The 27,619-nt window shown below is 39.9% G+C and overlaps 1 protein-coding gene across 4 annotated transcripts in view; it reads right to left on the reverse strand.

Moving 5' to 3' along the window:
• The window catches only part of ube4a (ubiquitination factor E4A (UFD2 homolog, yeast)), an 83,976-nt gene that overhangs the window by 11,552 nt on the left and 44,805 nt on the right, over positions 1 to 27,619 (reverse strand). For all 4 annotated transcript variants that reach the window (XM_072283967.1, XM_072283964.1, XM_072283966.1 and 1 more), the window contains 4 exons: positions 21,790 to 21,977; positions 6,345 to 6,445; positions 3,627 to 3,740; positions 2,944 to 3,118 (listed from right to left, as the gene is read on the reverse strand). In XM_072283967.1, the coding sequence (XP_072140068.1) occupies positions 2,944 to 3,118; positions 3,627 to 3,740; positions 6,345 to 6,445; positions 21,790 to 21,977 (578 nt within the window). The remainder of the gene's footprint in view (positions 1 to 2,943; positions 3,119 to 3,626; positions 3,741 to 6,344; positions 6,446 to 21,789; positions 21,978 to 27,619) is intronic.

Raw genomic sequence — 27,619 nt, forward strand, 5'->3', positions numbered from 1 at the left:
GAAATCATGAACTATTATGAAGGAAGAATTATTCAGAAATTTGAGGATAAATTCTGTATGAATCAGCTGGGGAGCAGGATGAGGGTTGACAGATATAGAACTCAAAAATCAGATTCTTGTGCATTAAGGCTCTACTCAAAATGCTCTGAACTTCAGAAACTGCTTATTGCAGCCTCCTGCTGATCATAATATAAAGATTTGAATAGGACAGCCAATATCAAAACAATTTTTAATGTAAAGAACATAACCCCTCGTCCTGAGTTTTAATGTTAAGTACTTCATTTACATCAGAAAAGGTAGTAGTATTCTAAAGGCAACCAGGTTGCAACCATAGCTGACAAGGAAAGTCAAAGATAGCATAAAAGCAAAAGAGACAGCGTATAATAGAGCAAAAATTAGTGGGAAGTTAGAGGATTGGTTTTTAAAAGCTTCTCAATATAATACAACTAATAAAGCCATATGGAGGGAAGAAAATAAAATAGGAAGATAAATTAGCCAAAAATATCAACGAGGATACAAAACAATTTATCAGATATATAAAGAGTAAAAGAAAGGCAAGAGTAGATAGCAGGCTGCTGGAAAATGATGCTGGAGAGGTAGTAATGGGGGACAAGGAAACGGCAGATGAATTGAATAAATATTTTGCATCAGTCTTCACTGCGGAAGACACTAGCAGAATGTTGGAATTTCAAGAATGTCGGGGGTAGAAGTGAGCGCAATTGCTATTACTGGGGAGAAAGTGCTTGGGAAGCTGAAAGGTCTTAAGGTAGATAAGTCACCTGGACCAGACGAACTACATCCCAGGGTTCCGAAAGAGGTAGCTGGAGAGATTGTCGAGGCATTAGTAATGATCTTTCAAGAATCACTAGATTCTGGCATGGTTCCAAAGGACTGGAAAATTGCAAATGTCACTCCATTCTTCAAGAAGGGAGGGAGGCAGAAGAAGAAAGGAAATTATAGACCAGTTAGCTTGACCTCAATGGTTAGGAAGATGTTGAGAGTCGACTTTTTAAGGACGAGGTTTCAGGGTACTTGGAGGCACATGATAAAATAGGCCAGAGTCAGCATGGTTTCCTCAAGGGAAAATCTTGCCTGACAAATCTGTTGGAAATTTTTGAGGAAATACTAAGCAGGTTAGACAATGGAGAATCAGTGGATGTTGTGTACTTGGATTTTCAGAAGACCTTTGACAAGATGCCAAACACAAGGCTGCTTAACAAGGTAAGAGCTATGGTATTACAGAAAAGATACAAGCATAGATAGAGGATTGGCTGATTGGCAGGAGGCAAAGCGTGGGAATAAAGGGAGCCTTTTCTGATTAGCTGCCAGTGGCTAGTGGTGTTCTGCAGGGGTCGGTATAGGACCACTTTTTTTTTTAAAATGTCAATGCTTTGGATGATGGAATTGATGGCCTTGTGGCCAAGTTGGCAGATACGTGGAGGGGCAAGTAGTGTTGAGGAAGCAGAGAGGCTGCAGAAGGACTTGATTAGGAGAATGGGTGAAGAAGTGGCAGATGAAATGCAGTGTCGAGACATATATGGTCATGCAGTTTGGTAGAAGGACTAAGAGCATAGACTATTTTCTTAACGAGGAGAAAATTCAAAAATCTGACGTGCAGAAAGGGACTTAAAGAATCCTTGTGGAGAATTCCCTAAAGGTTGAGTCAGTGGTGAGCAAGGCAATTGCAATGTTAGCGTACATTTCGCGAGGAATAGAATATAAAAGCAAGAATGTAATGCTGAGGCTTTATAAGGCACTGGTGAGGTCTCACTTGAACTACTGAGCAGTTTTGGACTCCTCATCTAAGAAAGAATGTGCTGAGATTGAAAAATTCAGAGGAGGTTCAGGAGAATGATTCTGGGAATGAAAGAGGATCTCATTGAAACATAATCAAATATTGAAAGGCCTCGACAGAGTGGATGTGGAGAGGATGTTTCCTATCATGGGGATCTAGGACCAGAGGGCACAACCTTAGGATAGAGGGATGACCATTTATTAGAGGTGGAGGAGGAATTTCTTTAGCCAGAGGGTGGTGAATCTGTGGAATTTGTTGCCACAGGTGGCTGTGGAGGCCAAGTCATTAGGTGTATTTAAGATGGAGGTTGACAGGTTCTTGATTAGTCAGGGCATGAACAGTTATGGGAAGAAGGCAGGAGAATGGGGTTAAGAGGGAAAATGGATCAGCCATGATGAAATGGCAGAGCAGACTCAGTGGGCCGAATGGCCTAATCCTACACCTTTGTCTCATGGTCTTACCAGTATTTGGAAGGTTCATTTGCTGCATGGAGGGAAGTGATCTGGCCTAACATGCACATGGCAATATTTTTGACGTGTAAAATTAATGTTCATGCTGTTTCTTTTCCTGTTTTACATATTTATTCCATTAATATTTGCAAATTAATATTGAACTTTCTTCAGCCAATATATTCTAGATCACAACTTATGGACATGCCCTCTTCTTACTGCTGCCATCAGGGAGGAGGTACAGGAGCCTGAAGATGTGTAACATTTTAGGAACAGCTTCTTCCTCTCCACCATCAGATCGTTAAACGAATCATAAGTGCTACCTCACTTCTTGCACTCTTTTTGTCTTATATTACGTCTTTCCAGTTACCAAATAACACTTAATATTACGGAGATAACACAAAGCGAAGTACTCTTATTTCTGCTTCCCCACCATCTTCCTATTTAGCCAATATACAGAACTGTGCAAAAATTTTAGGCACCGTACTGCATGCACTCGATTCTTGCCCTTTTCAGAAATGAAATAAAATAAAACAAGGCATGTTTTACACACCCAGAGATTTACCTGCCTTTGTATCTTAAATAAATGAATTGACTTCACCTGGCAGTTACAAATATATAGAGTTTATTAAAATTCACATGTTGCATTAGGTACCAATGCTCCATTGACTCCCCTCGTGGCAGTTCAAAGGCACTAACCTGAAGTGAGAAAGGCCAATGTTCCAATTGTTTCATTGGACATAATGTTGTGGAAACGTGCAAGTTGTCCAAACATCTGAAGGTTTCCCTCCTTTTCCCTACGAGCTTCAGGAGGCAAATTATTCCATTCTCCTCGATCCTTCTCAATTTGTTGAATCTTAATCTTGCTCAAATACTGTAAAATATAATAAAACTAAGACACTCAAACAATTTAAATGCTTAAACAAGAGAGAAACATTATTCCAAGACTGTCACGTCATCTGTTAGCTTTTTGCATTTTCATGTGGATTTCTGATTAGTCAATTCAAAAGAAAAGTAATTCAAAAAAATATTTATAACCTCCTCACTTGACCCCATAACTTATTAAGTATATATCACTGTGTTGATGTATTGCTGAGAAAGAATTAGTCTCAGCTATAATGCCTTCAAGAGACATTCACACAAAGAACTGAGAGGACACCAAGTCTGCAGACATATCAGAAGTGAATGAGATTGCCTGGTACCAGCAGTGAATGAGATCTCTGGTACATGGCCATGAGTCACTATGTTCAGAAGAGGAGCAGTGAAAGAAAATAAAAATAAATTAATTATTGCCCATCTGACTTTTTGTTTTTGAATGGACTACAGAAGAGCACACTTAAAAACTGAAATATAAACAAAAATGACTTGCTAGCACAAGATACCTGGATGGCTTCATCCAACAGAAAAATGGCATCGTTGATGAGCAAATTGAGAAATCGCAGAAAAAGAGGAGGGTTCATTGCCTCCAAGTTGTCAAAAGCATAGTCAGCTAAATTCTGAAAGCCAAAGAGAATAAACAGTTCAGTTGCAAAGCAATTTATATCATGCAATCATATGTTTATAACAGTTGCAAAATAAAAGTCTCCTTTTGGATTTTTCCAGATATTAAACCTTAAATTTCACTGCAAGATTAATATCTAGAGAATCTCCTCTTGTCGTTAAGTTGCATCTAATCAAGCTAAGCCCATGAGACAGAATTAGGCCATTTGGCCTATCGAGTCTGCTCTGCCATTCAATCATGGATGATCCATATCCCCCCTCCTCAGCCTTCTCCTTAACCTTTGATGCCGCATCCAATCAATAACCTATCAAGCTCTGCCTTAAATGCACCCAATGACCTGGTCTCCACAGCTGCCCTTGGCAACAACTTCCACAAATTCACCACCCTCTAGCCAAAGAAACTTCTCCGCATCTCTGTTTTAAATGGACACCCCTCTATCTTGAGGCTGTGCCCTCTTGTCCTAGACTCCCCCACCGTGGGGAACATTCTTTCCATATCTACTCTGTCTAAGCCTTTCAACATTTGAAAGGTTTTAATGAGACCCTCCCCCCACCTCATCCTTCTAAATTCTAGTGAACACAGACTCAGAGCCATCAAACGTCCCTTGTATGATAACCCTTTCATTCCCGGAATCATCCTTGTGAACCTCCTCTGGACCCTACGCAACACCAGTACATCTTTCCTCAAATGAAAAGTACAAAACTGTTCACCAGAGCCTTATAAAGCCTCAGCATCCCTGCTCTTCCTCTCCATTTGCCTTCCTCTCCACCAACTCTACCTGCAAGTTAACCTTTAGAGGGTTCTGCACAAGGCCTCCTAAGTCCCTTTGCATCTCAGACTTCTGGATTTTCTCCCTGTTTAGAAACTAGTCTGCACATTTATTTCTTCTACCAAAGTGCATGACTATGCATTTTCCAACACTGTATTTCATTTGCCATTTTCTTGCCTAATCTGTCCAAGTCCTTCTGTAGCCTACCTGTTTCCTTGACAGACACTACCTGCCCCTTCACCAATCTTCACATCATCTGCAAACTTGGCAACAAAGCCATCTATTTCATCATCTAAAATCATTGATATACAGCACAAAAAGCAGTTCCAACACAGACCCCTGTGGAACACCACTAGTCTCCGGCAGCCAACCACAAAGCCTTTTATTCCAACACACTGCCTCTTACCAATCAGCCAGTGGTCTAACCATGCCAGTAATTTTCCTGTAATCCCATGGGCTCTCGACTTGGTAAGTAGCCTAATGTGTCACATCATGTCAAAGGCCTTCTGAAAGTCCAAATAGGCAACATCTACTGCATTCCCTTTATCTATCTTACTTGTAATCAAAGAATTCCAACAGGTTTGTCAGGCAAGAGTTTTGATCAAGGAAACCATGCTGACTTTATCCCATCTTGTCCTGTGTCATCAAGTACTTCATAACCTCGTCCTTAACAACTGACTCTTAACATCTTCCCAACCATTGAGGTCACACTAACCGGTCTATAATTTCCTTTCTGTTGCCTTCCTCCTTTCTTAAAGAGAGTGGAGTGATATTTGCAATTTTCCAGTCCTCTGGCACCATGCCCGAATCCAATGATTTTTGAAAAGTCATTACAAATGCCTCCACAATCTTTAACGCTACCTCTTTCAGGACCCTAAGGTACAGTTCTTCTGGTCCGGGTGACTTGCGTTCCCTTAGGTCTTTCAGCCTTAGAGCACTTTCTCCCTTGTAGTAATAACCGCACTCACTTCTCTTCCCTCACACCCTTCAACATCTAGCACACTGCTAGTGCCTTTCACAATGAAGACTGATGCAAAATACTCATCTGCCATTTCCTTGTCCTCCATTATTATTGCTCCGGCCTCATTTTCTAGCAGTCCTAGATCCACTATCATCTCTCATTCACATTTTTTTTTAAAACATACTTGAAAAAGCTTTTACTATACACTTTGATATTGTTTGCCAGCTTGCTTTCATATTTCATCTTTTCCCTCCTAACGGTTCTTTAAGCTGCTCTCTGTAGGTTTTTAAAAGCTTCCCAATCCTCTGTTTTCCCGCTCATTTTTGCTTTGTTGTAAGATGATCGATAGAGGATGCATTCTATATTAGAAACAGCAATTAGAGCAGATCAAAACTCAACCCACTCTCCAAAAACATGAAGTAGATGTACTGTAGGAATTTTGAACTTTCTATTGCAGGCATACGACCAAGTACTCAAGGCCAACAAAACCTTAAAGTAATTATATAGAGACAAGCAGGCTTAGTTACATGAGTTGCATAAAATCACAGTAAAAGGTTTTCATAAACGTTCACTATTGCCATGTAAACTCATATTTCAGTTCCAAGTTAAATTCATCTAATCCAAAATGTACAAGTCAGCAATTAGAATTTTTTTTTAAAAAAAACACACGCTTGTTTGATGACTTTACTTGTATGTTCTTTATTACATTACTACCTTAATATTAAAAATAGTTAATGCAGTATAGAGCTTCAAAGGTAGCGTACTGTATTTGAAACACTTCCCACGGACCAACTACAAAAAGTATATTTGTTATACAAAGTGCATGGCATACAAGGATAATACATTTAATAAATAAAAATAATACAGACCTTGATGCTTTGTCTGTAGTTATCATATCCCCACATGTACTTTAAGATAGGGTACATAGGTCGTCTATAGTTAAACTTTTGTTCAAACTGATGTGGATCTCCTAAAGATAGAAAATGTCAGTGGTCACACAAAAGCTACATTCATGTATAGCAATTGCCTATTAGTTGTAAGCTCTTTAGGATACTAGTCCAACTTAAAAAGCAAATATGTAGTAATTTACTGAAAGACCAGTCAACTGTTTGTCATTTGTATACATTTGTCATTTATAGTATACAATGCTGAATCTGATGTTCAGATTCCAGCTAGTTCATAAAACTGTCCAAGAGATGGAAAAGGAGGGGGAGAAGAAGATGGCGGTGCAACGCAATGCAACGCGCGCAGCCACTCCGAATGATATCGTATGTGTTAACTAGGGGCCGTGCACAATCCTGATTTGATGGAGACAGACGTGAGAAGCACGGAGGAACACCTGGAGAAACTTCTGAAATGCCCACTTCGCTGCCGCTGCTACTGTGTGATTGAGAATCTCCGGAGGGGAAGGTCCCAAATCCTCAGCTTTGCCTATTGCCTATTGCCGGGGCCGGGGTCAAAGCGCTCGGCAGAGATGGTGCTCGGTGTCAGAGGCTGGAAGTTTTCGGGTGGACTCAAGAGTCGGCTGTGGTCGGGTGCTTCCAGGATGCTGCATTGGCAAGTTTGCAGTGCTGGAGGTTCATGGCAGGAAGAGTTTTCTCCCTTCTACCGTCTGCGTGAGATGATGGCACTTTCGAGAGACTTTGAGACTTTTTTTTACCCTGCCGATGGTCTGTACTTCATCAAATTACGGTATTGCTTTGCACTGTTGTAACTATATGTTATAATTATGTGGTTTTTGTCAGTTTTTCCAGTCGGTTTGTCTTGTGTTTCTGTGATATCATACTGGAGAAAGATTGTATCATTTCTGAATGCATGCATTACTAAATGACAATACAAAGAGGACTGCGTGTCCTCATAATCTAATCTAATAAGATACCTCTTAGCTTTGCTCTGTCCAGTTATTTAAACCTTCCATCCTTCCCGTCTCAGTATCCACATTTTCTTAAATAACTCTGGAATTTTCAATACTTATGTTACACTTAATAAAAAGCTGATATTTTGCCTTTTTTAGGCAGATGCCAGGCTCCTCTCTCCCATTGTTAATAATGAAGCTTGAAATTCTGTTCTGAATTTGTCTCGTTTGTATTTTTCACCAAAGATTTTCTTGGGTACAAAATTTAAAAATAACTTGATCATGGGCAATCTGACAACAGCATTGCTTTAATAACCAGTCCTGTGCTTGGGTCAGGTCCATAGGAGTCAGGCTGGGTAGCCAATTTCTATGTGACAGCAGTCTCCTTTCAAAACTGACAAACCAACATTACAACAAACATTAGACCAGGAATGTGCATCTGTAATTGCACTACCTCTGATTTAAATGTCCCTGTGCCTCAATATCTGGCCCTGAACAAGTGATTGCTATTTCCACTGATATCCCTAATGTAATTATTCTGTTGCATTATTTACACCCATTTCTTTGGTTTATCCAGCCGATGCCAAACAGAAGATTGCTTCCCCAGGCTTTTGCCAATCTTATTGCTTGATGGACTTGAGCATAGCTTTATGAGGTTTTCTTCCCTCCTGAATGGAAACGTACAACTCATTTTCAGCAAGTGTCCAATCACAAATTCAAAGCATTGTGAAAGTCAAGTGTAAATCTAGGCCGAGTGCCTCAATATGCTGCAGCTCCATCACAATCATTTATAGAAGCAGAGATTTTTAACTTACAGAATTCTATGACGAGGCATGTTTAGTTACATCTGAACAATTTACAAGACTTCTCCTTTCTATATTTGTGACAGTCACAGCAAGTTTATCTACTGACCCATACATAGCAAGTAAACTTCAGCATTTGAATTCGTTCAGCTCAAAGTGAATCAGTGGTAAAAGTGACACAAATAACCTCAGCATTAAAGGTTAGAAAACAGCTTGCGTTCTCGGCAGCCATCATGCAGCTATTAATGCATGTGCTTGCATATGAACCCACTGTGAACATGTTTGGAATAAAAAGCCTTTTGACCAGCTTGGTGTTTCATGTACAGTTCCAGTCACCACACTATGAAGAATCTGGTAGTATTAGAGAAGAACACATCAGAAAATTTGCATGAAATGAAACACTGTAGTTATAAGGAAAGATCAGACAGACTGGATTCATTCTCACTGGAATGTAGGAGGCTGAGGGGCGGTATTATTGAGGTTTATTAAATTATGAGAGGAATAGATAATATAGCTTGTCAGAATGTTCTTCTCAAGGCAGAGGTGTCTAGAACCACAGAGCATAAGTTTACGGGAAAGGGGAGAAACTCAGAAGAGATCTGAGGGGCAGGTTTTTCCACATAAAAGGTGGCATTATCGGGAATGAGTTGAGGCAGATGGAATTACAATGTTAAAACATTGAACAGGTCTTTAGATAGGAAAGACGGCAATACGGGTCTATTATATGCAAATTGATTCGTGTAGATAAGCATCACAGTTGGCATGGACAAAGTGGGCAAAGGGGCCTGTTTCTGTGCTGTATGATTCAATGAGCTGAATGTATGTGAAGAGTGGCCATTTATATCTAGGGACTTAACCAGTATAAAGCATTTACTTCCTACTGAGGTATGATTTTACAACAAGGTAATTTAAAATAGCTCACTTCAAAATTATTCATGAACAATTTATGCACTATTTAATTCCTTGCATTCCTGTCCTTAAACATTCATTCCCTTTAAATGACCATCCAAGTCAGGCAATAGTAATCCTCGCCAAGAACAAAGTTAAAATTCAGTGACAAAGGGCTAGAGTGAATTCAAATGCAAAGGATGGGAATAGAGAACAGAATATCTGCAAAAAGACCCTTTACTCATTTGGATCTTACCATTGACAGAACGAAACAAATCCTAACTTTTTCTTACTGTAAAGTGGTTAGCAATGAGGTTTTATGATATAATTGACTCTCAGGTCCTATTCATCATGAGTGAAGTTCAAGCCTGACTTATCATTTATATCAATGCTACATATTCTACATTAGTCAAACAGTAATTATAGATCTAGATGGTCATTTGTTATTTTAGCTCATCTAGCTGGAAATAACCTCAGTTACCCTATTCTTACATTCTAAGCGATTCAAATATTTCTTTCTTTTATCTTAAAGACATATTTTCCAAAGTTTTATTCATATTATACACTTTGTAACAGCAGCTGTAAATATGGCATTTGAGACTGTTGTATTGACCTATCATTAAATAATCTAAAAATACTTGATCCTATTCATTTGGACATCATCTTCACCCAACAAGTGACCTAGGGAAGACAAGAACTTCAAAGCAATGCATATTTTACATAGTTTAATTCTACTAAAGTGAAATTGGGAATAGGTTCATGATTCAACAATCCAGTAAAAACTGAACATCAGCTTTGCAATAGAAATATTCATTTATTTTTGAGCACTACTCATTAGTTGAGCCTAAAATTTACTACTTAGCCACACAATATGTTGAAAATAGGTGATTTTAGAGGAACAAAAAAATATAGTTAGAAAATTCTCTTGGGAAACAGTCAACCTTTTAAAGACACCATTACGAAAGCAACTTGCGTCAGCAGCTCTAATGGAAATCGCCAAATATTCCTGCTTTAGACTGCTACTGCTGAAATCCACAGCTACAGCCATGGACAATACAGCAAGCAACATTGTTTAAAGACGTTTAAAAAAATCTATCAAAGACTCAAAGTCGAACTTTGGAAGTCAGTCTCCAGTTGCAAGCGTGGTTCCCCTGTAATTCAGCAGAAGAGAGGATGCTGCACTGGATTAAAAGTTCATTTAAGGAGAAGAGGATTCTGACTTTTACTACCGTTTATTCTGCTAGCAAACGCAGTCTCTGGAAAATAAAATTGAAGACCTCAGAGCAAGATTGCCGCACCAGAGGGACATTAGGATTTAATTTTTTTTTGTTTCACGGAGTATTGGATATCCCCCACCATTCCGGACACAGCGATACAGCTCGCTGGCTTCATGATTCACTGCCAAGACAGGACCGCTGTTGAGTCTTTCAAAGGCAGAGGAGGTAGAATAAGCTTTATGATTAACTCCTCATGGTGCACAAACATGACAGTTCTGTCCCAGTCCTGCTCACCCAACCTGGAACGTCCAGTGATTAAGTGTCGTCCATTTTATGTGTTGTGGGAGTTTTCAGCCATCATCTTGGTAGTGATGTACATTCCACCTCAGGCCTGTGTCAGACAGGCTGTAGACAAACTGAGCGACATAATCAATAGGCATGCAACAGTGAACCCTGATGCCTTCACCATCATTTTGGTGGGATTTTAACCAGGCCCCCTTGAAAAAGTCACTAAATAATCATTACCAACATATCACTTGTGGTACCAGAGGAACCAACACACTGGACCGCTGTTCTACTACCATCAAGAGTGCTTACCGTGCTATCCCACACCCACACCTCGGGAAGTCTGATCACCTGGCTGTACTGCTACCCCCTGAGTATAGGCAGAGACTGAAGACCACAGCACCAGTAGTGAGGACTAAGGAGGTATGGACTAAGGAGGTATGGACAAAGGAGGCACAGGAGCACTGACAGGACTGCTTTGAGTCGGTGGACTGGATGATATTCAAGGATTCATCTTCGAGTCTGAATGAGTATGCTGCAACTGTCACTGACTTCATTTAAACCTGTGTGGATGAGTGTGAGCTGACAAGAACATACCGTACAGACCCAAATACAAACCCATGAATGAACCAGGAGCTTCGTACTCTGCTGAGGGCTAGATCTGTGGCATTCTTTTTTTTTTTTTTAAATTTTATTTTTATTTGGATAAGGTATTCACAAGTAATACACATTTTTAAACATATATAACCTTTTCCATTTTTTATGTGAGTAAATCTATATTAATTTGTACATTCACAAGTGCACATTGAGATAATATAGAAAATAATTAGGCACAAATAGATGTTTATGTGCAATTGTAATTCCACTATTAAACTAAATAATGATAATAGTTGTTATAAAAATATTAATAATAATGGTTGAATACTAATTTCCATGCATCTCTTCTGGTCCATTTCTTTCTGGTCCAAAATGTGCCCAGATCTTTTCTTTACTTGTGTTAATTCCACATTTTCCAAAAAAAACAGTAAACACTCGAGCCAAGGGTGCTTACATTAACACTATTACTATGTCGGTGAGACAAACAGTATAAACCATTAGGAGAGTCATCTAGAGTCTGCTCGCTCTGGGGTTATAAATTCAATCCATTTATTCCAAATTTGATAAAATTTTTCCTTTTGAATTCTCAGAGAGTAGGTCATCTTTTCCACTTTAAATATTTCCAAAAAGATTTCATGCCAGTCTTCTATTGTAGGTGATGTTGGATTTAACCACATTCTGGTGATTGATTTCTTACTTGCCGCTAAAAGGGCCTGCAGCAAGAGACTGCGCCTGCCTGTAAATGGAGTAGCCACGCAAACACGAGGAATTCGGCAGATGCTGGAAATTCAAGCAACACACATTGAAGTTGGTGAACGCAGCAGGCCAAGCAGCATCTCCAGGAAGAGGTACAGTCGACGTTTCGGGCCGAGACCCTTCGTCAGGACTAACTGAAGGAAGAGCTGGTAAGAGATTTGAAAGTGGGAGGGGGAGGGGGAGATCCAAAATGATAGGAGAAGACAGGAGGGGGAGGGATGGAGCCAAGAGCTGGACAATTGATTGGCAAAAGGGATATGAGAGGATCATGGGACAGGAGGCCCAGGAAGAAGGAAAAGGGGGAGGGGGAAAAAAACAGAGGATGGGCAAGGGCTATAGTCAGAGGGACAGAGGGCGAAAAAAAAAATGTGTATATAAATAAATAACGGATGGGGTACAAGGGGGAGATGGGGCATTAGCAGAAGTTTGAGAAGTCAGTGTTCATGCCATCAGGTTGGAGGCTACCCAGACGGAATATAAGGTGTTATTCCTCCAACCTGAGTGTGGCTTCATCTTTACACTAGAGGAGGCCATGGATAGACATATCAGAATGGGAATTGGATGTGAAATTAAAATGTGTGGCCACTGGGAGATCCTGCTTTCTCTGGCAGACGGAGCGTAGGTGTTCAGCAAAACGATCTCCCAGTCTGCGACTGGTCTCACCAATATATAGAAGGCCACATCGGGAGCACCGGACGCAGTATATCACCCAGCCGACTCACAGGTGAAGTGTCGCCTCACCTGGAAGGACTGTCTGGGGCCCTGAATGGTGGTGAGGGAGGAAGTGTAAGGGCATGTGTAGCACTTGTTCCGCTTACAAGGATAAGTGCAAGGAGGGAGATCAGTGGGGAGGGATGGGGGGGACGAATGGACAAGGGAGTTGCGTAGGGAGCGATCCCTACGGAATGCAGAGAGAGGGGAGGAGGGAAAGATGTGCTTAGTGGTGGAATCCCGTTGGAGGTGGTGGAAGTTACAGAGAATAATATGTTGGACCCGGAGGCTGGTGGGGTGGTAGGTGAGGACCAGGGGAACCCTATTCCTAGTGGGGTGGCGGGAGGATGGAGTGAGAGCAGATGTGCGTGAAATGGGGGAGATGCGTTTGAGAGCAGAGTTGATGGTGGAGGAAGGGAAGCCCCTTTCTTTAAAAAAGGAGGACATCTGGAATGAAAAGCCTCATCCTGACAGCAGATGCGGCGGAGACGGAGGAATTGCGAGAAGGGGATGGCATTTTTGCAAGAGACAGGGTGAGAAGAGGAATAGTCCAGATAGCTGTGAGAGTCAGTAGGATTATAGAAGACATCAGTAGATAAGCTGTCTCCCGAGATAGAGACAGAACGATCTAGAAAGGGGAGGGAGGTGCCGGAAATGGACCAGGTAAACTTGAGGGCAGGGTGAAAGTTGGAGGTAAAGTTAATAAAGTCAACGAGTTCTGCATGCGTGCAGGAAGCAGCGCCAATGCAGTCGTCGATGTAGCGAAGGAAAAGTGGGGGACAGATACCAGAATAGGTTTGGAACATAGATTGTTCCACAAAGCCAACAAAAAGGCAGGCATAGCTAGGACACATACAGGTGCCCATAGCTACACCTTTAGTTTGGAGGAAGTGGGAGGAGCCAAAGGAGAAATTATTAAGAGTAAGGACTAATTCCGCTAGACGGAGCAGAGTGGTGGTAGAGGGGAACTGATTAGGTCTGGAATCCAAAAAGAAGCGGAGAGCTTTGAGACCCTCCTGATGGGGGATGGAACTATATAGGGACTGGACATCCATGGTGAAAATAAAGCGGTGAAAATGGAGTAGCAGCAGTTTTTGTGCTGCTCCCAGTTTTGTTCCTTTCCCCCTAGTTTAAACTTTGAATTCAAAATTTTTATTTGCTGATTCTTGAGGGGGAACAATATGTCGATGTCTATGAGGAGTGGGAAGAACCTGTCTGAACCTAGTGATAAAGGTAATGGGAAAGGAAAGATACAAAAAGAAAGATCTGATGAAATGCCACCATGGGCTGAAGATATGGTTCAGACACTGAATTCAATTAAAGATCAGAATGGGTCAATTAAAGACCAACTGGAAAAGAATAGTGATGAAATGAAGTCATTTCTGGGAAAACTTAAAGACCTGGAAATTCATGTTATTACACACGAAGAGGAATTGAAGATAACTAAGCAAAAATTGTTTGAAACTACAACTCGTTTGGAAAGAGATCAAAATAAGATTATAGACCTGGAAACTAGGTCTCGCCGAAGGAATATATGAATTGTTGGGCTGCAAGGAGCCGAAGATGGAGATTTAACTGCTTACTTTGGTAAGCTTTTTCATACCTTATTTCCTACCATATTATCACAGCTGCCTAATATAGAAAGAACACACAGAGCTTTTACTTCCGAATCTAAAGATCCAAATAAACCAAGGCCTGTTTTGGTTTGTTTTCATCACTTTAAAATTAAAGATCAAATAATATGACAGGCAAGAAAAGAGTTTTAGATTTAAGGAATCCCAGCTCCGTTTTTATGAGGATTATCCGAAGGAGGTAATAGAACAAAGATAAAAATTTGCTCTGGTAATGAAACAGGCATATGATAAGAAAGTGTTCCCTTCCTTGCGTTACTCAGCAAGAATTAAAGTTTTTCCTCCTAATTCTCCTCCTCGTACATTTTTTGATCCTGAAGTTGCACTGGTGCTTGTTCAAACTATACTTGCTGCAGCTGCTGAATGAACTGTCTTGGAAGGCTGCTTGGTTATCTGTACAGTATTGGCATTTTGGAAAGAAGATTTATGATGATTACTTGGACATTTCATTGAGAGACTATTAAAAGAAGATAAGGGAATTTGTTGATTGGTTTTTTTGGAAAGAAGATCTGTGGTTCAAGTATGACTGTTTAAATGGTTATTCGGACATTCAACTGAGAAAAAGAAGGTAAAGGGACTTGTTCATTTAACCTAATATCGGGTTTGATGCTTTTTTTGTTTCTTTAATTAATTAATTGGTAGTTTTTCCTACTAATGGGGCGACTTTTATATATATTTAGGGGAGGGTTCAATTACTTATACAATATTACTAGTTGGCATTTTTGAAAATTTAGTTGAGTTAAATATGTTATTAACTTTTTTTTGCTTTATTATAGCGTCTTATAACCGAATTTAAAGCGCTTTTTGTTTTAGGGATTTAATGTTAAGGAAAACCAGCGCCATTTTAAATTTAAGAGATAACATTATTTCAGTTCCAAAAAAAAAGATTAAATATAAACATGGGATAGTTTGTAGATGCTGGAAGGTAAACACTTTCCTTTGCTGAGACTTTGTTGCTCCTCTCACAAGGTCAGTGGGTTTCATTTTTTTTTAAATTAGGGGGAGGGAGAGAGAATCTTTTTAATTTTTTTTGTACAGACAGAGCAGTCCCTGGCTTCGTATTCTATCATAGGGTGCCTGCTTTTTCTCGGGCTATGGGGGGAGGGGGTGGGGTTAGAGTTAGGAGTTTTATCCCATTGAGTGGTTCCGGAGCATGCGTGTTTTCTATGTGGTTGTATTCTTCATTGCCGCCATTTTTGATCATCCCATATTGGTATGTGCTCTGTGCATGTATAAAGTAGAATAAAATTATAGTATGGTATTTAAACGGATTAATATAATAAGTTGGAATGTACGTGGTTGGAATCATCCTATCAAATGGAAAAAGACTTTTAAAATCATTAACTGATTCCAACCTGATATAATTTTTGCTCAAGAGACACATAGCAGGACGTGAGATCAAAACAGATTTTTTGGATGGTGGAGGGATTTGCAATTCCACTCCACTTCTCAGAGTAAAACTAAGGGAATGTCCATCTTTATTAAATCCAATATATTTACTCAAGAGGATATTGAGTCAGATTCTAATGGTAGATTTTTAATTGTTAAAGGAGTAATCTGTAACAGAAAAGTTGTTTTGGTCAATTTGTATGGTCCTAACTTAGATGATCCTCTTTTTTTTTTAAAAGAAGGTATTTGCTTTACTGCCTGATTTAAATGAATATATGTTGATAATGGGTGGGGATTTTAACGGTTGTTTAAATCCTTTGATTGACAGGAGCTCAACCAATCAGCGACTTCCAAATTGCCCCGCGTCACTTATTAACTCCTTTTTGACCGATTTTGGATTGATTGAATTATGGAGATATTTACATCCTGATAACAGAATATTCTTTTTTTCCATGTTCATAAAAAAAAAATTCGAGGATTATATTATAATCGATCCTTGTTTTTTGCCTAGTGTTAAGAATTGCGAATATGACGCCACTGCTATATCTGATCATGCGCCTTTGAGTTTATCTTTCGAATTTGATGATGTCACTCTTGCCCGCCCACCATGGTGCATGTCTCAGACATTATTGCAGAACTCTGACTTTGTTAGCTTCATTGAAACCCAGCTAAAAGAATTTTTTCTTTTTAATAATATAGGGGGTACATCTAAATTAATCATATGGGATACATTTAAATCATTTTTACGTGATCAGATCATTTCTTATTCAGCTGAGCTTAAAAAACAGACTAAAGTAGAATTAGAGAAGATTTCAAAACAAATTAAAGACTTAGATAATATTTATGCAATCTCCCCTAATATTGATTTATTCAAACAAAGGGTGGAACTTCAATCACAATATAATTTATTATTAACTCATCCTATTGAAGGCTACTTGCTTAAGCTAAAGAGCCAATTTGATATGTTTGGAGATAAAAATAACAAACTGCTTGCATCTCAATTAAAAACAGCCAGAGCCAAAAGGCAAATTTTGAAAATCCTTAGGAAAGTTGGTACTCTGGCTTGGGAATATGAAGAAATTAATAAGATTTTTCAAGATTTTTATACTGAACTTTATAAATCTCAATGTCCAGTAGATTCTTCTAAAATGAATGCTTTCTTATGAAAGATTGTTTTTCCTCAAATTTCTGTTGACGATCAAAAAAACTCTTGATGCCCAAATTACTGAAGCCGAAATTCATAAAGCTATTTTTTTCAATGCAATCTGGTAAGGCCCCTGGACTTGATGGCTATCCTGTAGAATTTTATAAAAAATTTGGAAAGTTGCTTTCTCCGTATATGTTGGAAATGTTCAAGGATTCTTTTGTGAAAGGTGATTTACCCTCTACTTTATATGAGGCTTCTATTTCTTTAATTCTTAAAAAGGATAAAGATCCTACTGATTGTGCCTTATATAGACCTATTTCATTATTGAATGTTGATGCTAAGATTCTGTCAAAGATAATGGCCAATTGGTTGGAGAATATTTTGGGTAAAATTATTTTTAAAGATCAAACAGGCTTTATAAAGGGTCGCTATTCTTTTTCAAATGTTCGGAGACTATTTAACATTATATATTCATCCTCTTTTAAAACTCCACAATGTGTCGCCCCTTTGGATGCTGAAAAACCCTTCCATCCAGTCGAATGGAAATATTTATTTAATGTTCTAGAGAAATTTGGCTTTGGTGTTAATTTTAATAATTGGATTAGAATGATATATAAAACTCCTATTGCTACTGTAATTACTAATAACTGTAGATCCCCTTTTTTCAGCTTTCACGGGGGACAAGACAAGGTTGTCCATTAAGTCCTTTGTTATTTAATTTAATACTAGAACCCCTTGCTGTTGCTCTTCGTGAAGCTAAAGATATTCATTTACAGACCATTATTTACTACAAAGCGAAACCTAACATCTTGAATGGGCAATGAGACCTGGGTGTCATTGTACACCAGTCATTGAAAGTGGGTATGCAGGTACAGCAGGCGGTGAAAAAGGCAAATGGTATGCTGGCATTCATAGCAAGAGGATTCGAGTACAGGAGCAGGGAGGTACTACTGCAGTTGTACAACGCCTTGGTGAGACCACACCTGGAGTATCGTGTGCAGTTTTGGTCCCCTAATCTGAGGAAAGACATTCTTGCCATAGAGGGAGTACAAAGAAGGTTCACCAGATTGATTCCTGGGATGGCAGGACTTTCATATGATGAAAGACTGAATCGACTAGGCGTATACTCTCTGGAATTTAGAAGATTGAGGGGAAACCTTATTGAAACGTATAAAATTCTAAAGGGATTGGACAGGCTAGATGTAGGAAGATTGTTCCCAATGTTGAGGAAATCCAGAATGAGGGGTCACAGTTTGAGGATAAAGGGGAAGCCTTTTAGGACCGAGATGAAGAAAAACTTCTTCACACAGAGAGTGGTGAATCTGTGGAATTCTCCGCCACAGGAAACAGTTGAGGCCAGTTCATTGGCTATATTTAAGAGGGAGTTAGATATGGCCTTGTGGCTAAAGGGATCAGGGAGTATGGAGAGAAGGCAGGTACAGGGTTCTGAGTTGGAAGATCAGCCATGATCATACTGAATGGCGGTGCAGGCTCGAAGGGCCGAATGGCCTACTCCTGCACCTATTTTCGATGTTTCTATGATGCTGCACTCCCAGATGAGCTCAATGCGTATTATCCACATGTCCAAAGGGAGAATAAGACTACAGCTATGAGGATCCCTGCAGCATCTGGTGACCCTGTGATCTCTGTCTTGGAGGCCAACATCAGAATGTCTTTCAAGAGGGTGAACACTGACAAGGTGACAGGCCCCAATGGGGTACTCAGTAGGACTCTGAAAACCTGTGCCAACTAACCAGCAGATGTGTTCAAAGACATTAAAGAATCTCATTGCTACAGTCAGAAGTGCCCACCTGCTTCAAAGGGCAACAGTCATACTAGTGCCCAAGAAGAGTAGGGTGAGCCGCCTTAAAGACTATCGTCCAGCAATACTCACATCTATGGTGATGAAGTGCTTTGAGTTATGAATAGTATCAACTCCTGTTTCAGCAAGGACCTGGACCCACTGCAATTTGCCTATCACCAGAATAGGTCTACAATGGATGCAATCTCACTGGCTCTTCACGTGACCTTGGATCACCTAATACTTATGTCAGTCTGCTGTTTATTGACTACGGCTCATTTGTGCAGTTTTGATCAAAAAGTTCTAAAGCCTTGACTTCCTCAGCAGAGGACCACAGTCTGTGCTATGAGAAATAACATCTCCACTCACTGATAACCAAAACTGGCACACCTCAAGGATGTGTGCTTAGCCCACTACTCTTTTCTCTCTACACCCATGGCTCAAATGACATCTATAAATTTGTTGATGATGCACTGTTGTTGGCAGAATTTCAGATGGTGAGGAGGTGTACTGAAGCGAGATAAATTAGCTGGTTGAGTGATGTCACAGCAACAACCTTGCACTCAGCATCAGTACTGAGTATGGACCAGAAAGAGCAAGAACTGATTGTGGACCAGAAAGGGTAAGACAAGGGAACAGAAATGGAAAGGGTTTCAAGTTCCTGGGTGTCAACACCTCTGAGGATCTACCCCAACATATTGATGCAATTACAACGAAGGCATGACAGCAGCTACATTTCATCTGGAATTTGAGAAAATGTGGTATGTCACCAAAGCCATTTGCAAATTTCTGCAGATGTACCATGGAGAGCATTCCAACTGATTGCATCACTGTCTGGTATTTTGAAGGGGGGGGGCCAGGAGAGAGAAAGGGGCAACTGCAGAGGATCAAAATAAGCTCCAGAGAGTGTATGTACACACATACACTGAGCAGTTTCCCGAATTTCTCCCCCCATCCCATCTGACCTCAGAAGTTGCCTTGTGAGATTGTCTTAATTAACACTGATAAAATGGCTGGGATCTTCCCACTTTGCATGGTTCAAATATAAAGTCATCATGCTAAAAGCAGAATAGATTATTCTAGTTACTTCTTCCACCCAGGCTGTAGTAAAGGACATTACCACACACTGCTGCTATTACCTAATCCTTCCTGGAAAACTCTAAAAGTTCATCGGCATTGAAACATCAGTGGCGGACAATTAAAACAGTAAGCTCTATATTTATTTTCTTTAAAAGAGGGCCTTCAAACAAGTTTGTTGGGAAGGAAGAGAGGATTTAGAAGTCACCAAGTCAAGATGCCATTTTGTCTTTGTGTCAAAATGCGCTTAGGATTCATAAAGCAAAACTTGTAATGGCTATTTGTTGCAATGTTAAAGCCTTTGATGCAGAGAGCAGTCACTTGTGCAATGTCCCCCGCCCCCAACTCATGGCTCCATCAGGCTCCCTTCCTGACCTGTTCCTTCCCATTTATATGCATTAAAAATGGTGCATGATAGAATCACTGTACATCAAAAACAGAGTTCATGCTGGTTAGCAATCACACTAAAATACGTGGGTACTTTTTATTTTTTTAAACCCCGGTGACTTGCCTGGAAAGTAGCATATGATGATATGCAGGTGCAAGAAAAAGCTTGTGAACCCTTCGCAATTACCTGTTTTTCTGCATTAATTACTCATAAAATGTGATCTGATCTTCATCCAAGTCACAATAATAGATAAACAACCTGCCTCAACTAATAACACACAAACATTTGTACTACTTCTCATCAATACTGAGAACACCATTTAAACAATCACAGTCTAGGTTCAAAAAAAGTATGTGAACCTTTGGAGTAATGCATTCTACAAAAGCTATTTGGAGTCAGGTGTCCAATCAGTGAGATGAGATTGGAGGTGTGGGTTGTAGAAGTGTTCTGCCCTCAAAAAAAAAGTCAAGTTACTGACAGAGCCCGCTCTTCTCAAGAAAGATCTGTTTATGTGTACCATATCTCGATCAAAACAGCTTTCAGAGGACCTTAGAAATTCTTTTATAGCCCTTTCCAGCTTCATGCATCTCTACAATTCTTCTAAAGACCTGACTGTTCATTAGACCACAGTAAGAGAAATTGGAGGAAACTCAGTACTGTTGCTACTCTCCCAAGGAGGAGGTGTCCTGCAAAGATCACATCAAGAGCACAATGTGCAATGCTGAAGGAGGTGACAAAGAACCCAAGGGCAACGGCAAAAGACCTGCAGAAATCTCCAGAACTGGCTAAAGTCTCTATTCAGGGAAGTACACCATTGCTTTCCAAAAAAAAAATTATTGGTGCATGTCTCAAGTCTGCAAAACACCACCTGGATGTTCCACTATGTTTCTGGGACAATGTTCTGTGGACAGATGAGACAAAAATTGAACTTATTGGCAAAAATGCACATCGCTACCTTTGGAGGAAAAAGGACACTGCACACCAACACCAAAACCTCATCCCAACCGTGAAGCATCAATGTCTGGGGCTGCTTTGCTGCCTCAGGGCCTGGACAGTTTGAAATCATTGCGGGAACAATGAATTCAAAATTGTATCAAGGCATTTTACAGAATGTCAGGGTAGCGGTCCGTCACCTGAAGCTTAATGGAAGTTGAATGATGCAATAAGACAATGATCAGCAACACAAGAGTAAATCAACAACAGAATGGTTTAAAGAGAAGAAAATTCACATTTTGGAATGGCCAAGTCAGAGTCCAGACCTTAACCCAATTGAGATGATATGGCAAGACCTGAAGAGGACTGTTCATGCAAGGTATCCCAGAAATATTGAATGAACTGAAACAGTTTTGTATGGAGGACTGGTTTAAAATTCCTCCTCACCATTGTGCAAGTCTGATCAGTAGCTGCAGGAAATGTTTGGTGGAGTTTTTGCTCTTAAAGGAGGTTCTACTAGTTATTATATACAATGGTTCATATTCTTTTTCCAGCCTGAAATGTGAATGATTAAAGAAAGAGTTCAATAAAGACGTGAAAAGTACAATTGTTTGTGTGTTATTACTTTAGGCAGATTGTGTTTGTCTATTATTGTGACTTAGATGAAGATCAAACCCATTTTTTGAGTAATTAATGCAAAAAACAGCAAAAGACCTGTAGTCTCTTAAATCCTAGAACATTTCCAAGTATTTTGTAGCCATTGAAGTACATTTAAAAGTCTGGTTGCTATAGTTATACACAACTGCATCATTATTTACCTGTTATCTCAAACGTACCTGTGAATTCAATGTCCACAAACACTTTAATAAGAGCTTCAGCGAGATAATATGCTTGCCGAAAGGAGGAGAAGACCCGTTCTCGGTTGAACATGCTGCTAATCATTGGGTTCTGCACTTGCTCCATGTGAGGCATCACAGCCTCAAGCACCTCAGCCAGCTTTGCTCGCAAGTGAGGGTTCTTCATCCTGAGTATTCAAGGGATACAGGGAAACAAGCCAGTCAGTCAGCACACATTTCTTAATGTGATTCAGATGTTAGAAATTTGGTAAGTAAAATGATACAAATGGAGATATGCAACACTGAAGCACAATTCATTTTCAGAAGCAGTTTCCTTCATTTTTGAACCAAACATCCTTTACTGACAGGAGATCGTCTTAATTAGTGCTGATAAAATTCAACTTGGAATCTTCACTATTTGCATGATTCAAATACAAAGAGGTGACCCTGCTGACACAATCAGCATGGTACAATAACAAATAGTACTAATCAGAGGCAAGTCAAATCATGCCACAGTTTAATCATGTCTACTGTCTCCAACACAAAACAGAATATCTTGTACCAGCCGATGTGTTTGAGTGATATTCTTAATTCATCACTTCAAACTGCGATTACCATTCTCTGCTTCTAAAGCCAGTAATCCTGAGGAGCACTGATGATTGAATGCTTTTCTAGCGCGAGCAGACAAAACAAAGACGTCAAATGAATAAACGTAAACTGAATTCAAATCCAATAATGAGACTGATCAATATTGCAGATGAAAGAATTATTGTGAAAGTCAGTACTCCAAACGACAGTGCACACATATTTCCTTGTATGTCGTTTAACCTAAGTGTTGCTATGACACAAATCTATATCAAACATTTGTGCCCATTCCTTTGGGATATCTCGTTAAAGCTGCAAATATCTGCTGCCATTATTTGTGAAGGGGCATTTGTTTACACCAAAATCTGTCAGGCAGTTTCCAGAATTTAAGAGAATATTTTCCATTTGTTACGAAATCTTTTGTGTATGCAGAAAGCTTTTGTGTGCATCCACAGGACTCCAGCTGGAAAACCTGTTATGTTTTGCTGATGGCTTTTGCTCTCTGGGGAGAGGAGCAATGCTGGTTCTAGCTGATAACCTTCAATGAAAGGCCTCCAGGCTGTTTGGAGAAGTTGGGATGGCAAGTATCTGTTATATTTCTTTTTTTATGCCACTGGGAAAAATATTGAAACTTACTGCTCTACTGCAACATGCTCAGAGCCCCAATGACCAGATGAAAGAAGTTGCCAATTTTAACCCAAATATTTTGGAATAAAACCAATGCAATAGCCTCCTCATCTGCCAGCTTCACAACTGAGGAGAAATAAACATTGGACTTCGTATAATGGTCAGCAAAAAAATAAAGCACAAAAGTTTGCCTACTTTTTTTAAAAAAACTATTTTTTTTAAAAAAAAGTACAAATACCCAATTTAAATGATAGTGCTCAACGTGCCTTCTCTCATACTGCTGTTATTAAGCCTATCTAAAGTTTTGGGAAAGAAAATCTTCACTGTGCACGCTAAGTTGCAGGCAAGGTTGGAATTTCAAGATAAAGTCCATTACTGAACTCTGCAGTTAAGAGACGAACCTTACCGACATGCCTCAAAAAAGATTAAATCTGTAGCTTCCTCTAGTGGAGGGAAACAATTCTGCATGCCTCATTTTGGAGAGTAATCAATGGATACTATGGACATGACCATTCAGATTATCATACCTACAGTGCCTTGAAAAAGTATTGAGCCCTCAAAAACTATTTTCACATTTTACTGTCTCATTTTATAAATTTAAAATATATTGAAGTAGGATTTTTGAGCTAATCTACAAAACATTATGCATCATGTCAAATCAAAAGGAAAATTCCAAAACCTGTCAACAATTTACTAAAAATTAAAAAACAAAATTGTGGCTGAAAAAGTATTCATCTCCTTTGTAACTACTACACTAACTGTCCTCACATGCAATATACAATATCAGCCTACCAACTCATCCACAATTTGTTGATGTAGAAAATTGGAGGATCACCTGTTTGCAATGAATAAGAATATTGTAAATACCCCCTCTCTGCAAGATCCAATAGTATCAGATGAGACTAAAGTGGAACTTTTTAACCTCAACATTAAGTGGTACATGTGGCATAAATCAAATACTGCACATTAGCCAGGTAACATTGTTCCTACTGTAAAGCACGGTGGAGGTAGCATCATGCTATGGAGATCCTTTTCAGCAGCAGAAACTGGAAATCTGGTCAGGATTAATGGGAAGATGAATGCTACTAAATACAGAGATCCTGGATAAAAACCTGCTAGCCTCTGCCAGAGAGCTTAAATTGGGGAGGAAGTTTGTCTTTCAGCAGTACAACAATCAAAAGCACACTGCCAGAGTGACCATGGAGTGGTTTCAAATGAAGGAAATTGATGTCATTGAGTGGCCCAGTCAGAGTCATGACCCTAAACTGATCAAACTTCGCTGGCAAGACCTCAAGGTTGCTGTCCATCGCTGCTCCCCAAATAACCTGGCACAGCTTGAACAATTTTTCACCAAATCTTACTCCATCACATTGTGCAAAGCGATTAGAGACTTATCCAAAAATAAAATACTGGCAAGTAATAGCTGCAAGAGGTGGTTCAATTAAGTACGAGCAAAGGGGGGTGAATACTCTTGAACTGCTGACATACCAGTTTTTCATAGTCATACTTTATTGATCCCAGGGGAAATTGGTTTTCGTTACAGTTGCATCATAAATAATAAGTAGTAATAAAACCATAAATAGTTAAATAGTAATATGTAAATTATGCCAGGAAATAAGTCCAGGACCAGCCTATTGGCTCAGGGTGTCTGACCCTCCAAGGGAGGAGTAGTAAAGTTTTCATGCTTTACAATGTTCTTTTTTTGGGCTGTACTGTGAAAAAAGGAGCATGTGATTCACAAATAAAAATTCTCAGTTAAATTGACTAAAATCCCTGGTTTAATACTCATTTATGTGAACACAGGGTTAGGGGCTGAAAACAATTTCAAGGCACTGTGTAACATCTCTGAAGTAACTAACCAGTTAATTGCTATGTTATGTGAGACAAATCATTGCTTCTACGAGGGGTGATTGATAAGTTTGTGGCCTAAAGTAGGAGTCAATTTTAGAAAACCTAACGCATTTATTTTTTAACAGAGGCCCCTCCTACATGTACACACTTAGTCCAGCGGTCGTGGAGCATACGGATCCCTTCTTTGTAGAAATGGTCCACAGCAGGGGTGACTGATAAATTCGTGGCTTAAGGCAGAAGGAGATGAGTTATTAACTTCAAACTTTCTGCATTAGCACTCAAAGAGTTGAACTGCACGTGCATGTAACGAGAGCGTCTTGGACCTCTAGTTGGTCCACAGCAGGAGTGATTTATAAGTTCATGGCCTAAGGTAGAAGGAGATGAGTTATACAGCTCTCGTTACATGCACGTGCAGTTCAACTCTGAGTGAAAATGCAGAAAGTTTGAAGTTAATAACTCAGCTCCTTCTACCCTAGGCCACAAACTTATCAATCACCCCTGCTGTGGACCACTTTCTGGAGGTCCAAGACACCGACTTCTACAAAGAAGGGATCCGTATGCTCCACGACTGCTGGACTAAGTGTGTAAATGTAGGAGACATAAATGTGCTAGGTTTTCTAAAATTGACTCCGTCTACCCTAGGCCACGAACTTATCAATCACCGCTCGTAAGCAGCTAAAAAGACAAAGGCAAATTGGTTGTGGCATCTTTTGACTTTCTGATGGCTTTTGATAAAGTGCCACCCATGAAAAATGAACATTCAATAGGATGCACATACTACATCTTCATTGATACTGGACCACAAGATAGGAGCAGAATTGAGCCATCCCGCTATCGAGTCTGCTCCGCTAATTGATCATGGTTGATTTATTTTCTCTCGTAACCCCTTTCTCTTGCCTTCTCACCGTAACCTTTGACACCCTTACTAATCACTTACAGAGATACAGTTGAGCTAAGTACTCAAAGCAAAACTAAAGAAATTCCGATGTCTTACACAATTGCAGTAAGATACCTTCACTCAGTCCTCAGTCCAGACTTTGGCCTCTTATTGTTTCAATAATGCAATTAGTACCCCTCAACCATCAGACTCTTGAATAAAAGGGGATAACCACACTCACTGCCCCATCATTGAAATGCTCTTACAACCAATGACTAGAAAATCTGTAATGCTGGAAATCAAAGGAACACACACAAAATGCTGGAGGAACTCAGCAGGCCAAGCAGCATCTATGAAAAAGAGTGAACAGTCAACATTTCAGCCCTTCGTCAAGACTGGCAAAAAAAGATGAGAAGTCAGAGTACAAAGGTGGGGGGAAAGGGAGGAAGAAGTACAAGGTAGTAGGCGATAGGTGAAACTGTGAGAGAGGGAAGGGTGAAGTAAGGAGCTGAGAAGTTAATTGGTGAAAGGGATACAGGGCTGAAGAAGGGGGAATCTGAAAGGAGAGGTTAGAAAACCAAGGAAGAAAGGGACGGGGAGGAGCACCAGAGGGAGGTGATGGGCAGGTAAGGTTGCTTGGTGGTGGGATTCCATTGGAGATGTCAGAAGTTATGGAGAATTGTATTGGACCTGGAGGCTAGTGGGATAGCAGGTGAGGGCAAGAGGAGCCCTATTCCCAGTGGAGTGGAGGGAGGATAGGGCAAGGGCAGATGTGCACAAAATGGAAGAAATGCAGGTGAGGGCAATATTGATATTGGAGGAAGGAAAGCCTCATCCTGAGAGCAGATACAGCGGAGACAGAAGAACAGAGAAGGGGGTGGCATTTTTCCAAGTGACAGGGTGGAAAGAGGTATAAGTCCAGGTAGCTGTGGGAGTCAGTAGGTTTACAAATGATATTAGTAGATAAACTGTCTCCAAAGATTGAGACAGAATACCACCTTACCTGTACTTATCCCCTTACCTACCTATCCCCTCCCTCTGTGCTCCTCTCTTTCTTCCATGGTCTTCTACCCTCTATTAGATCCCCCCTTCTCCAACCCTTGATCTCTTTCACCAATCAACTTCCCACTCTTTACTCCACTCCTTCCCCTCTCCCAATTTCACCTATCACCTTGTACCTCTTCCTCCCCTCACCCATCTTCTTGCTCTGAACTCGCATCTTTTTTCCCTCCAGTCCTGATGAAGGGCCTTAACCCAAAACATTGACTGTTTACTCTTTTCCATAGATGCTGCCTGGCCGGCTGAGTTCCTCCAGCATTTAAGGTCTCTTTATCTTGTTATCTCATGCTCTCATTATTTACTGATATTCATTTATATTTGCATTTGCAGTTTGTTGTCTTCTGGACTTTGGTTGATCTTTCATTGATCCTGTTATAGTTATTACTCTATATATTTGCTGAGTATACCCACAGGAAAATGAATTGCATGGTTGTACATGGTGACATGTGTACTTTGATAATAAAATTTATTTTGAACTTTAAACTATAGCACGTGCAGAAAATATTACTTTGGTAAATAAGTGTTCAGGTGGAGCAAGAGGCAAGTTGGACACCAGGTCCCTCAGTAAATAGCAGAGTCTAAACACTGCCCAGATCAATGTAATGCATTACATTGAAGAAAGATGAATTTAGGCAGTCTGAATTCAATTCTTAGCATATTTAGGAATATTAGTTCAAAATTAAATCTGATTTGTACAATTGATTAGGGAAATGTAATAGCAATGCAACAATCAAGAAAGGGCTGTTCCTCTGGAATTGGGTCACTAGGTATCTTCTTGCGACGGAGGAGGAACACAATTGATCATTCATCCATGCTGTAACTTCTCTGAAG

Source organism: Mobula birostris, chromosome 20 (genome assembly GCF_030028105.1).
Source record: "Mobula birostris isolate sMobBir1 chromosome 20, sMobBir1.hap1, whole genome shotgun sequence".
In the NCBI taxonomy this organism is placed as follows: Eukaryota; Metazoa; Chordata; class Chondrichthyes; order Myliobatiformes; family Myliobatidae; genus Mobula; species Mobula birostris.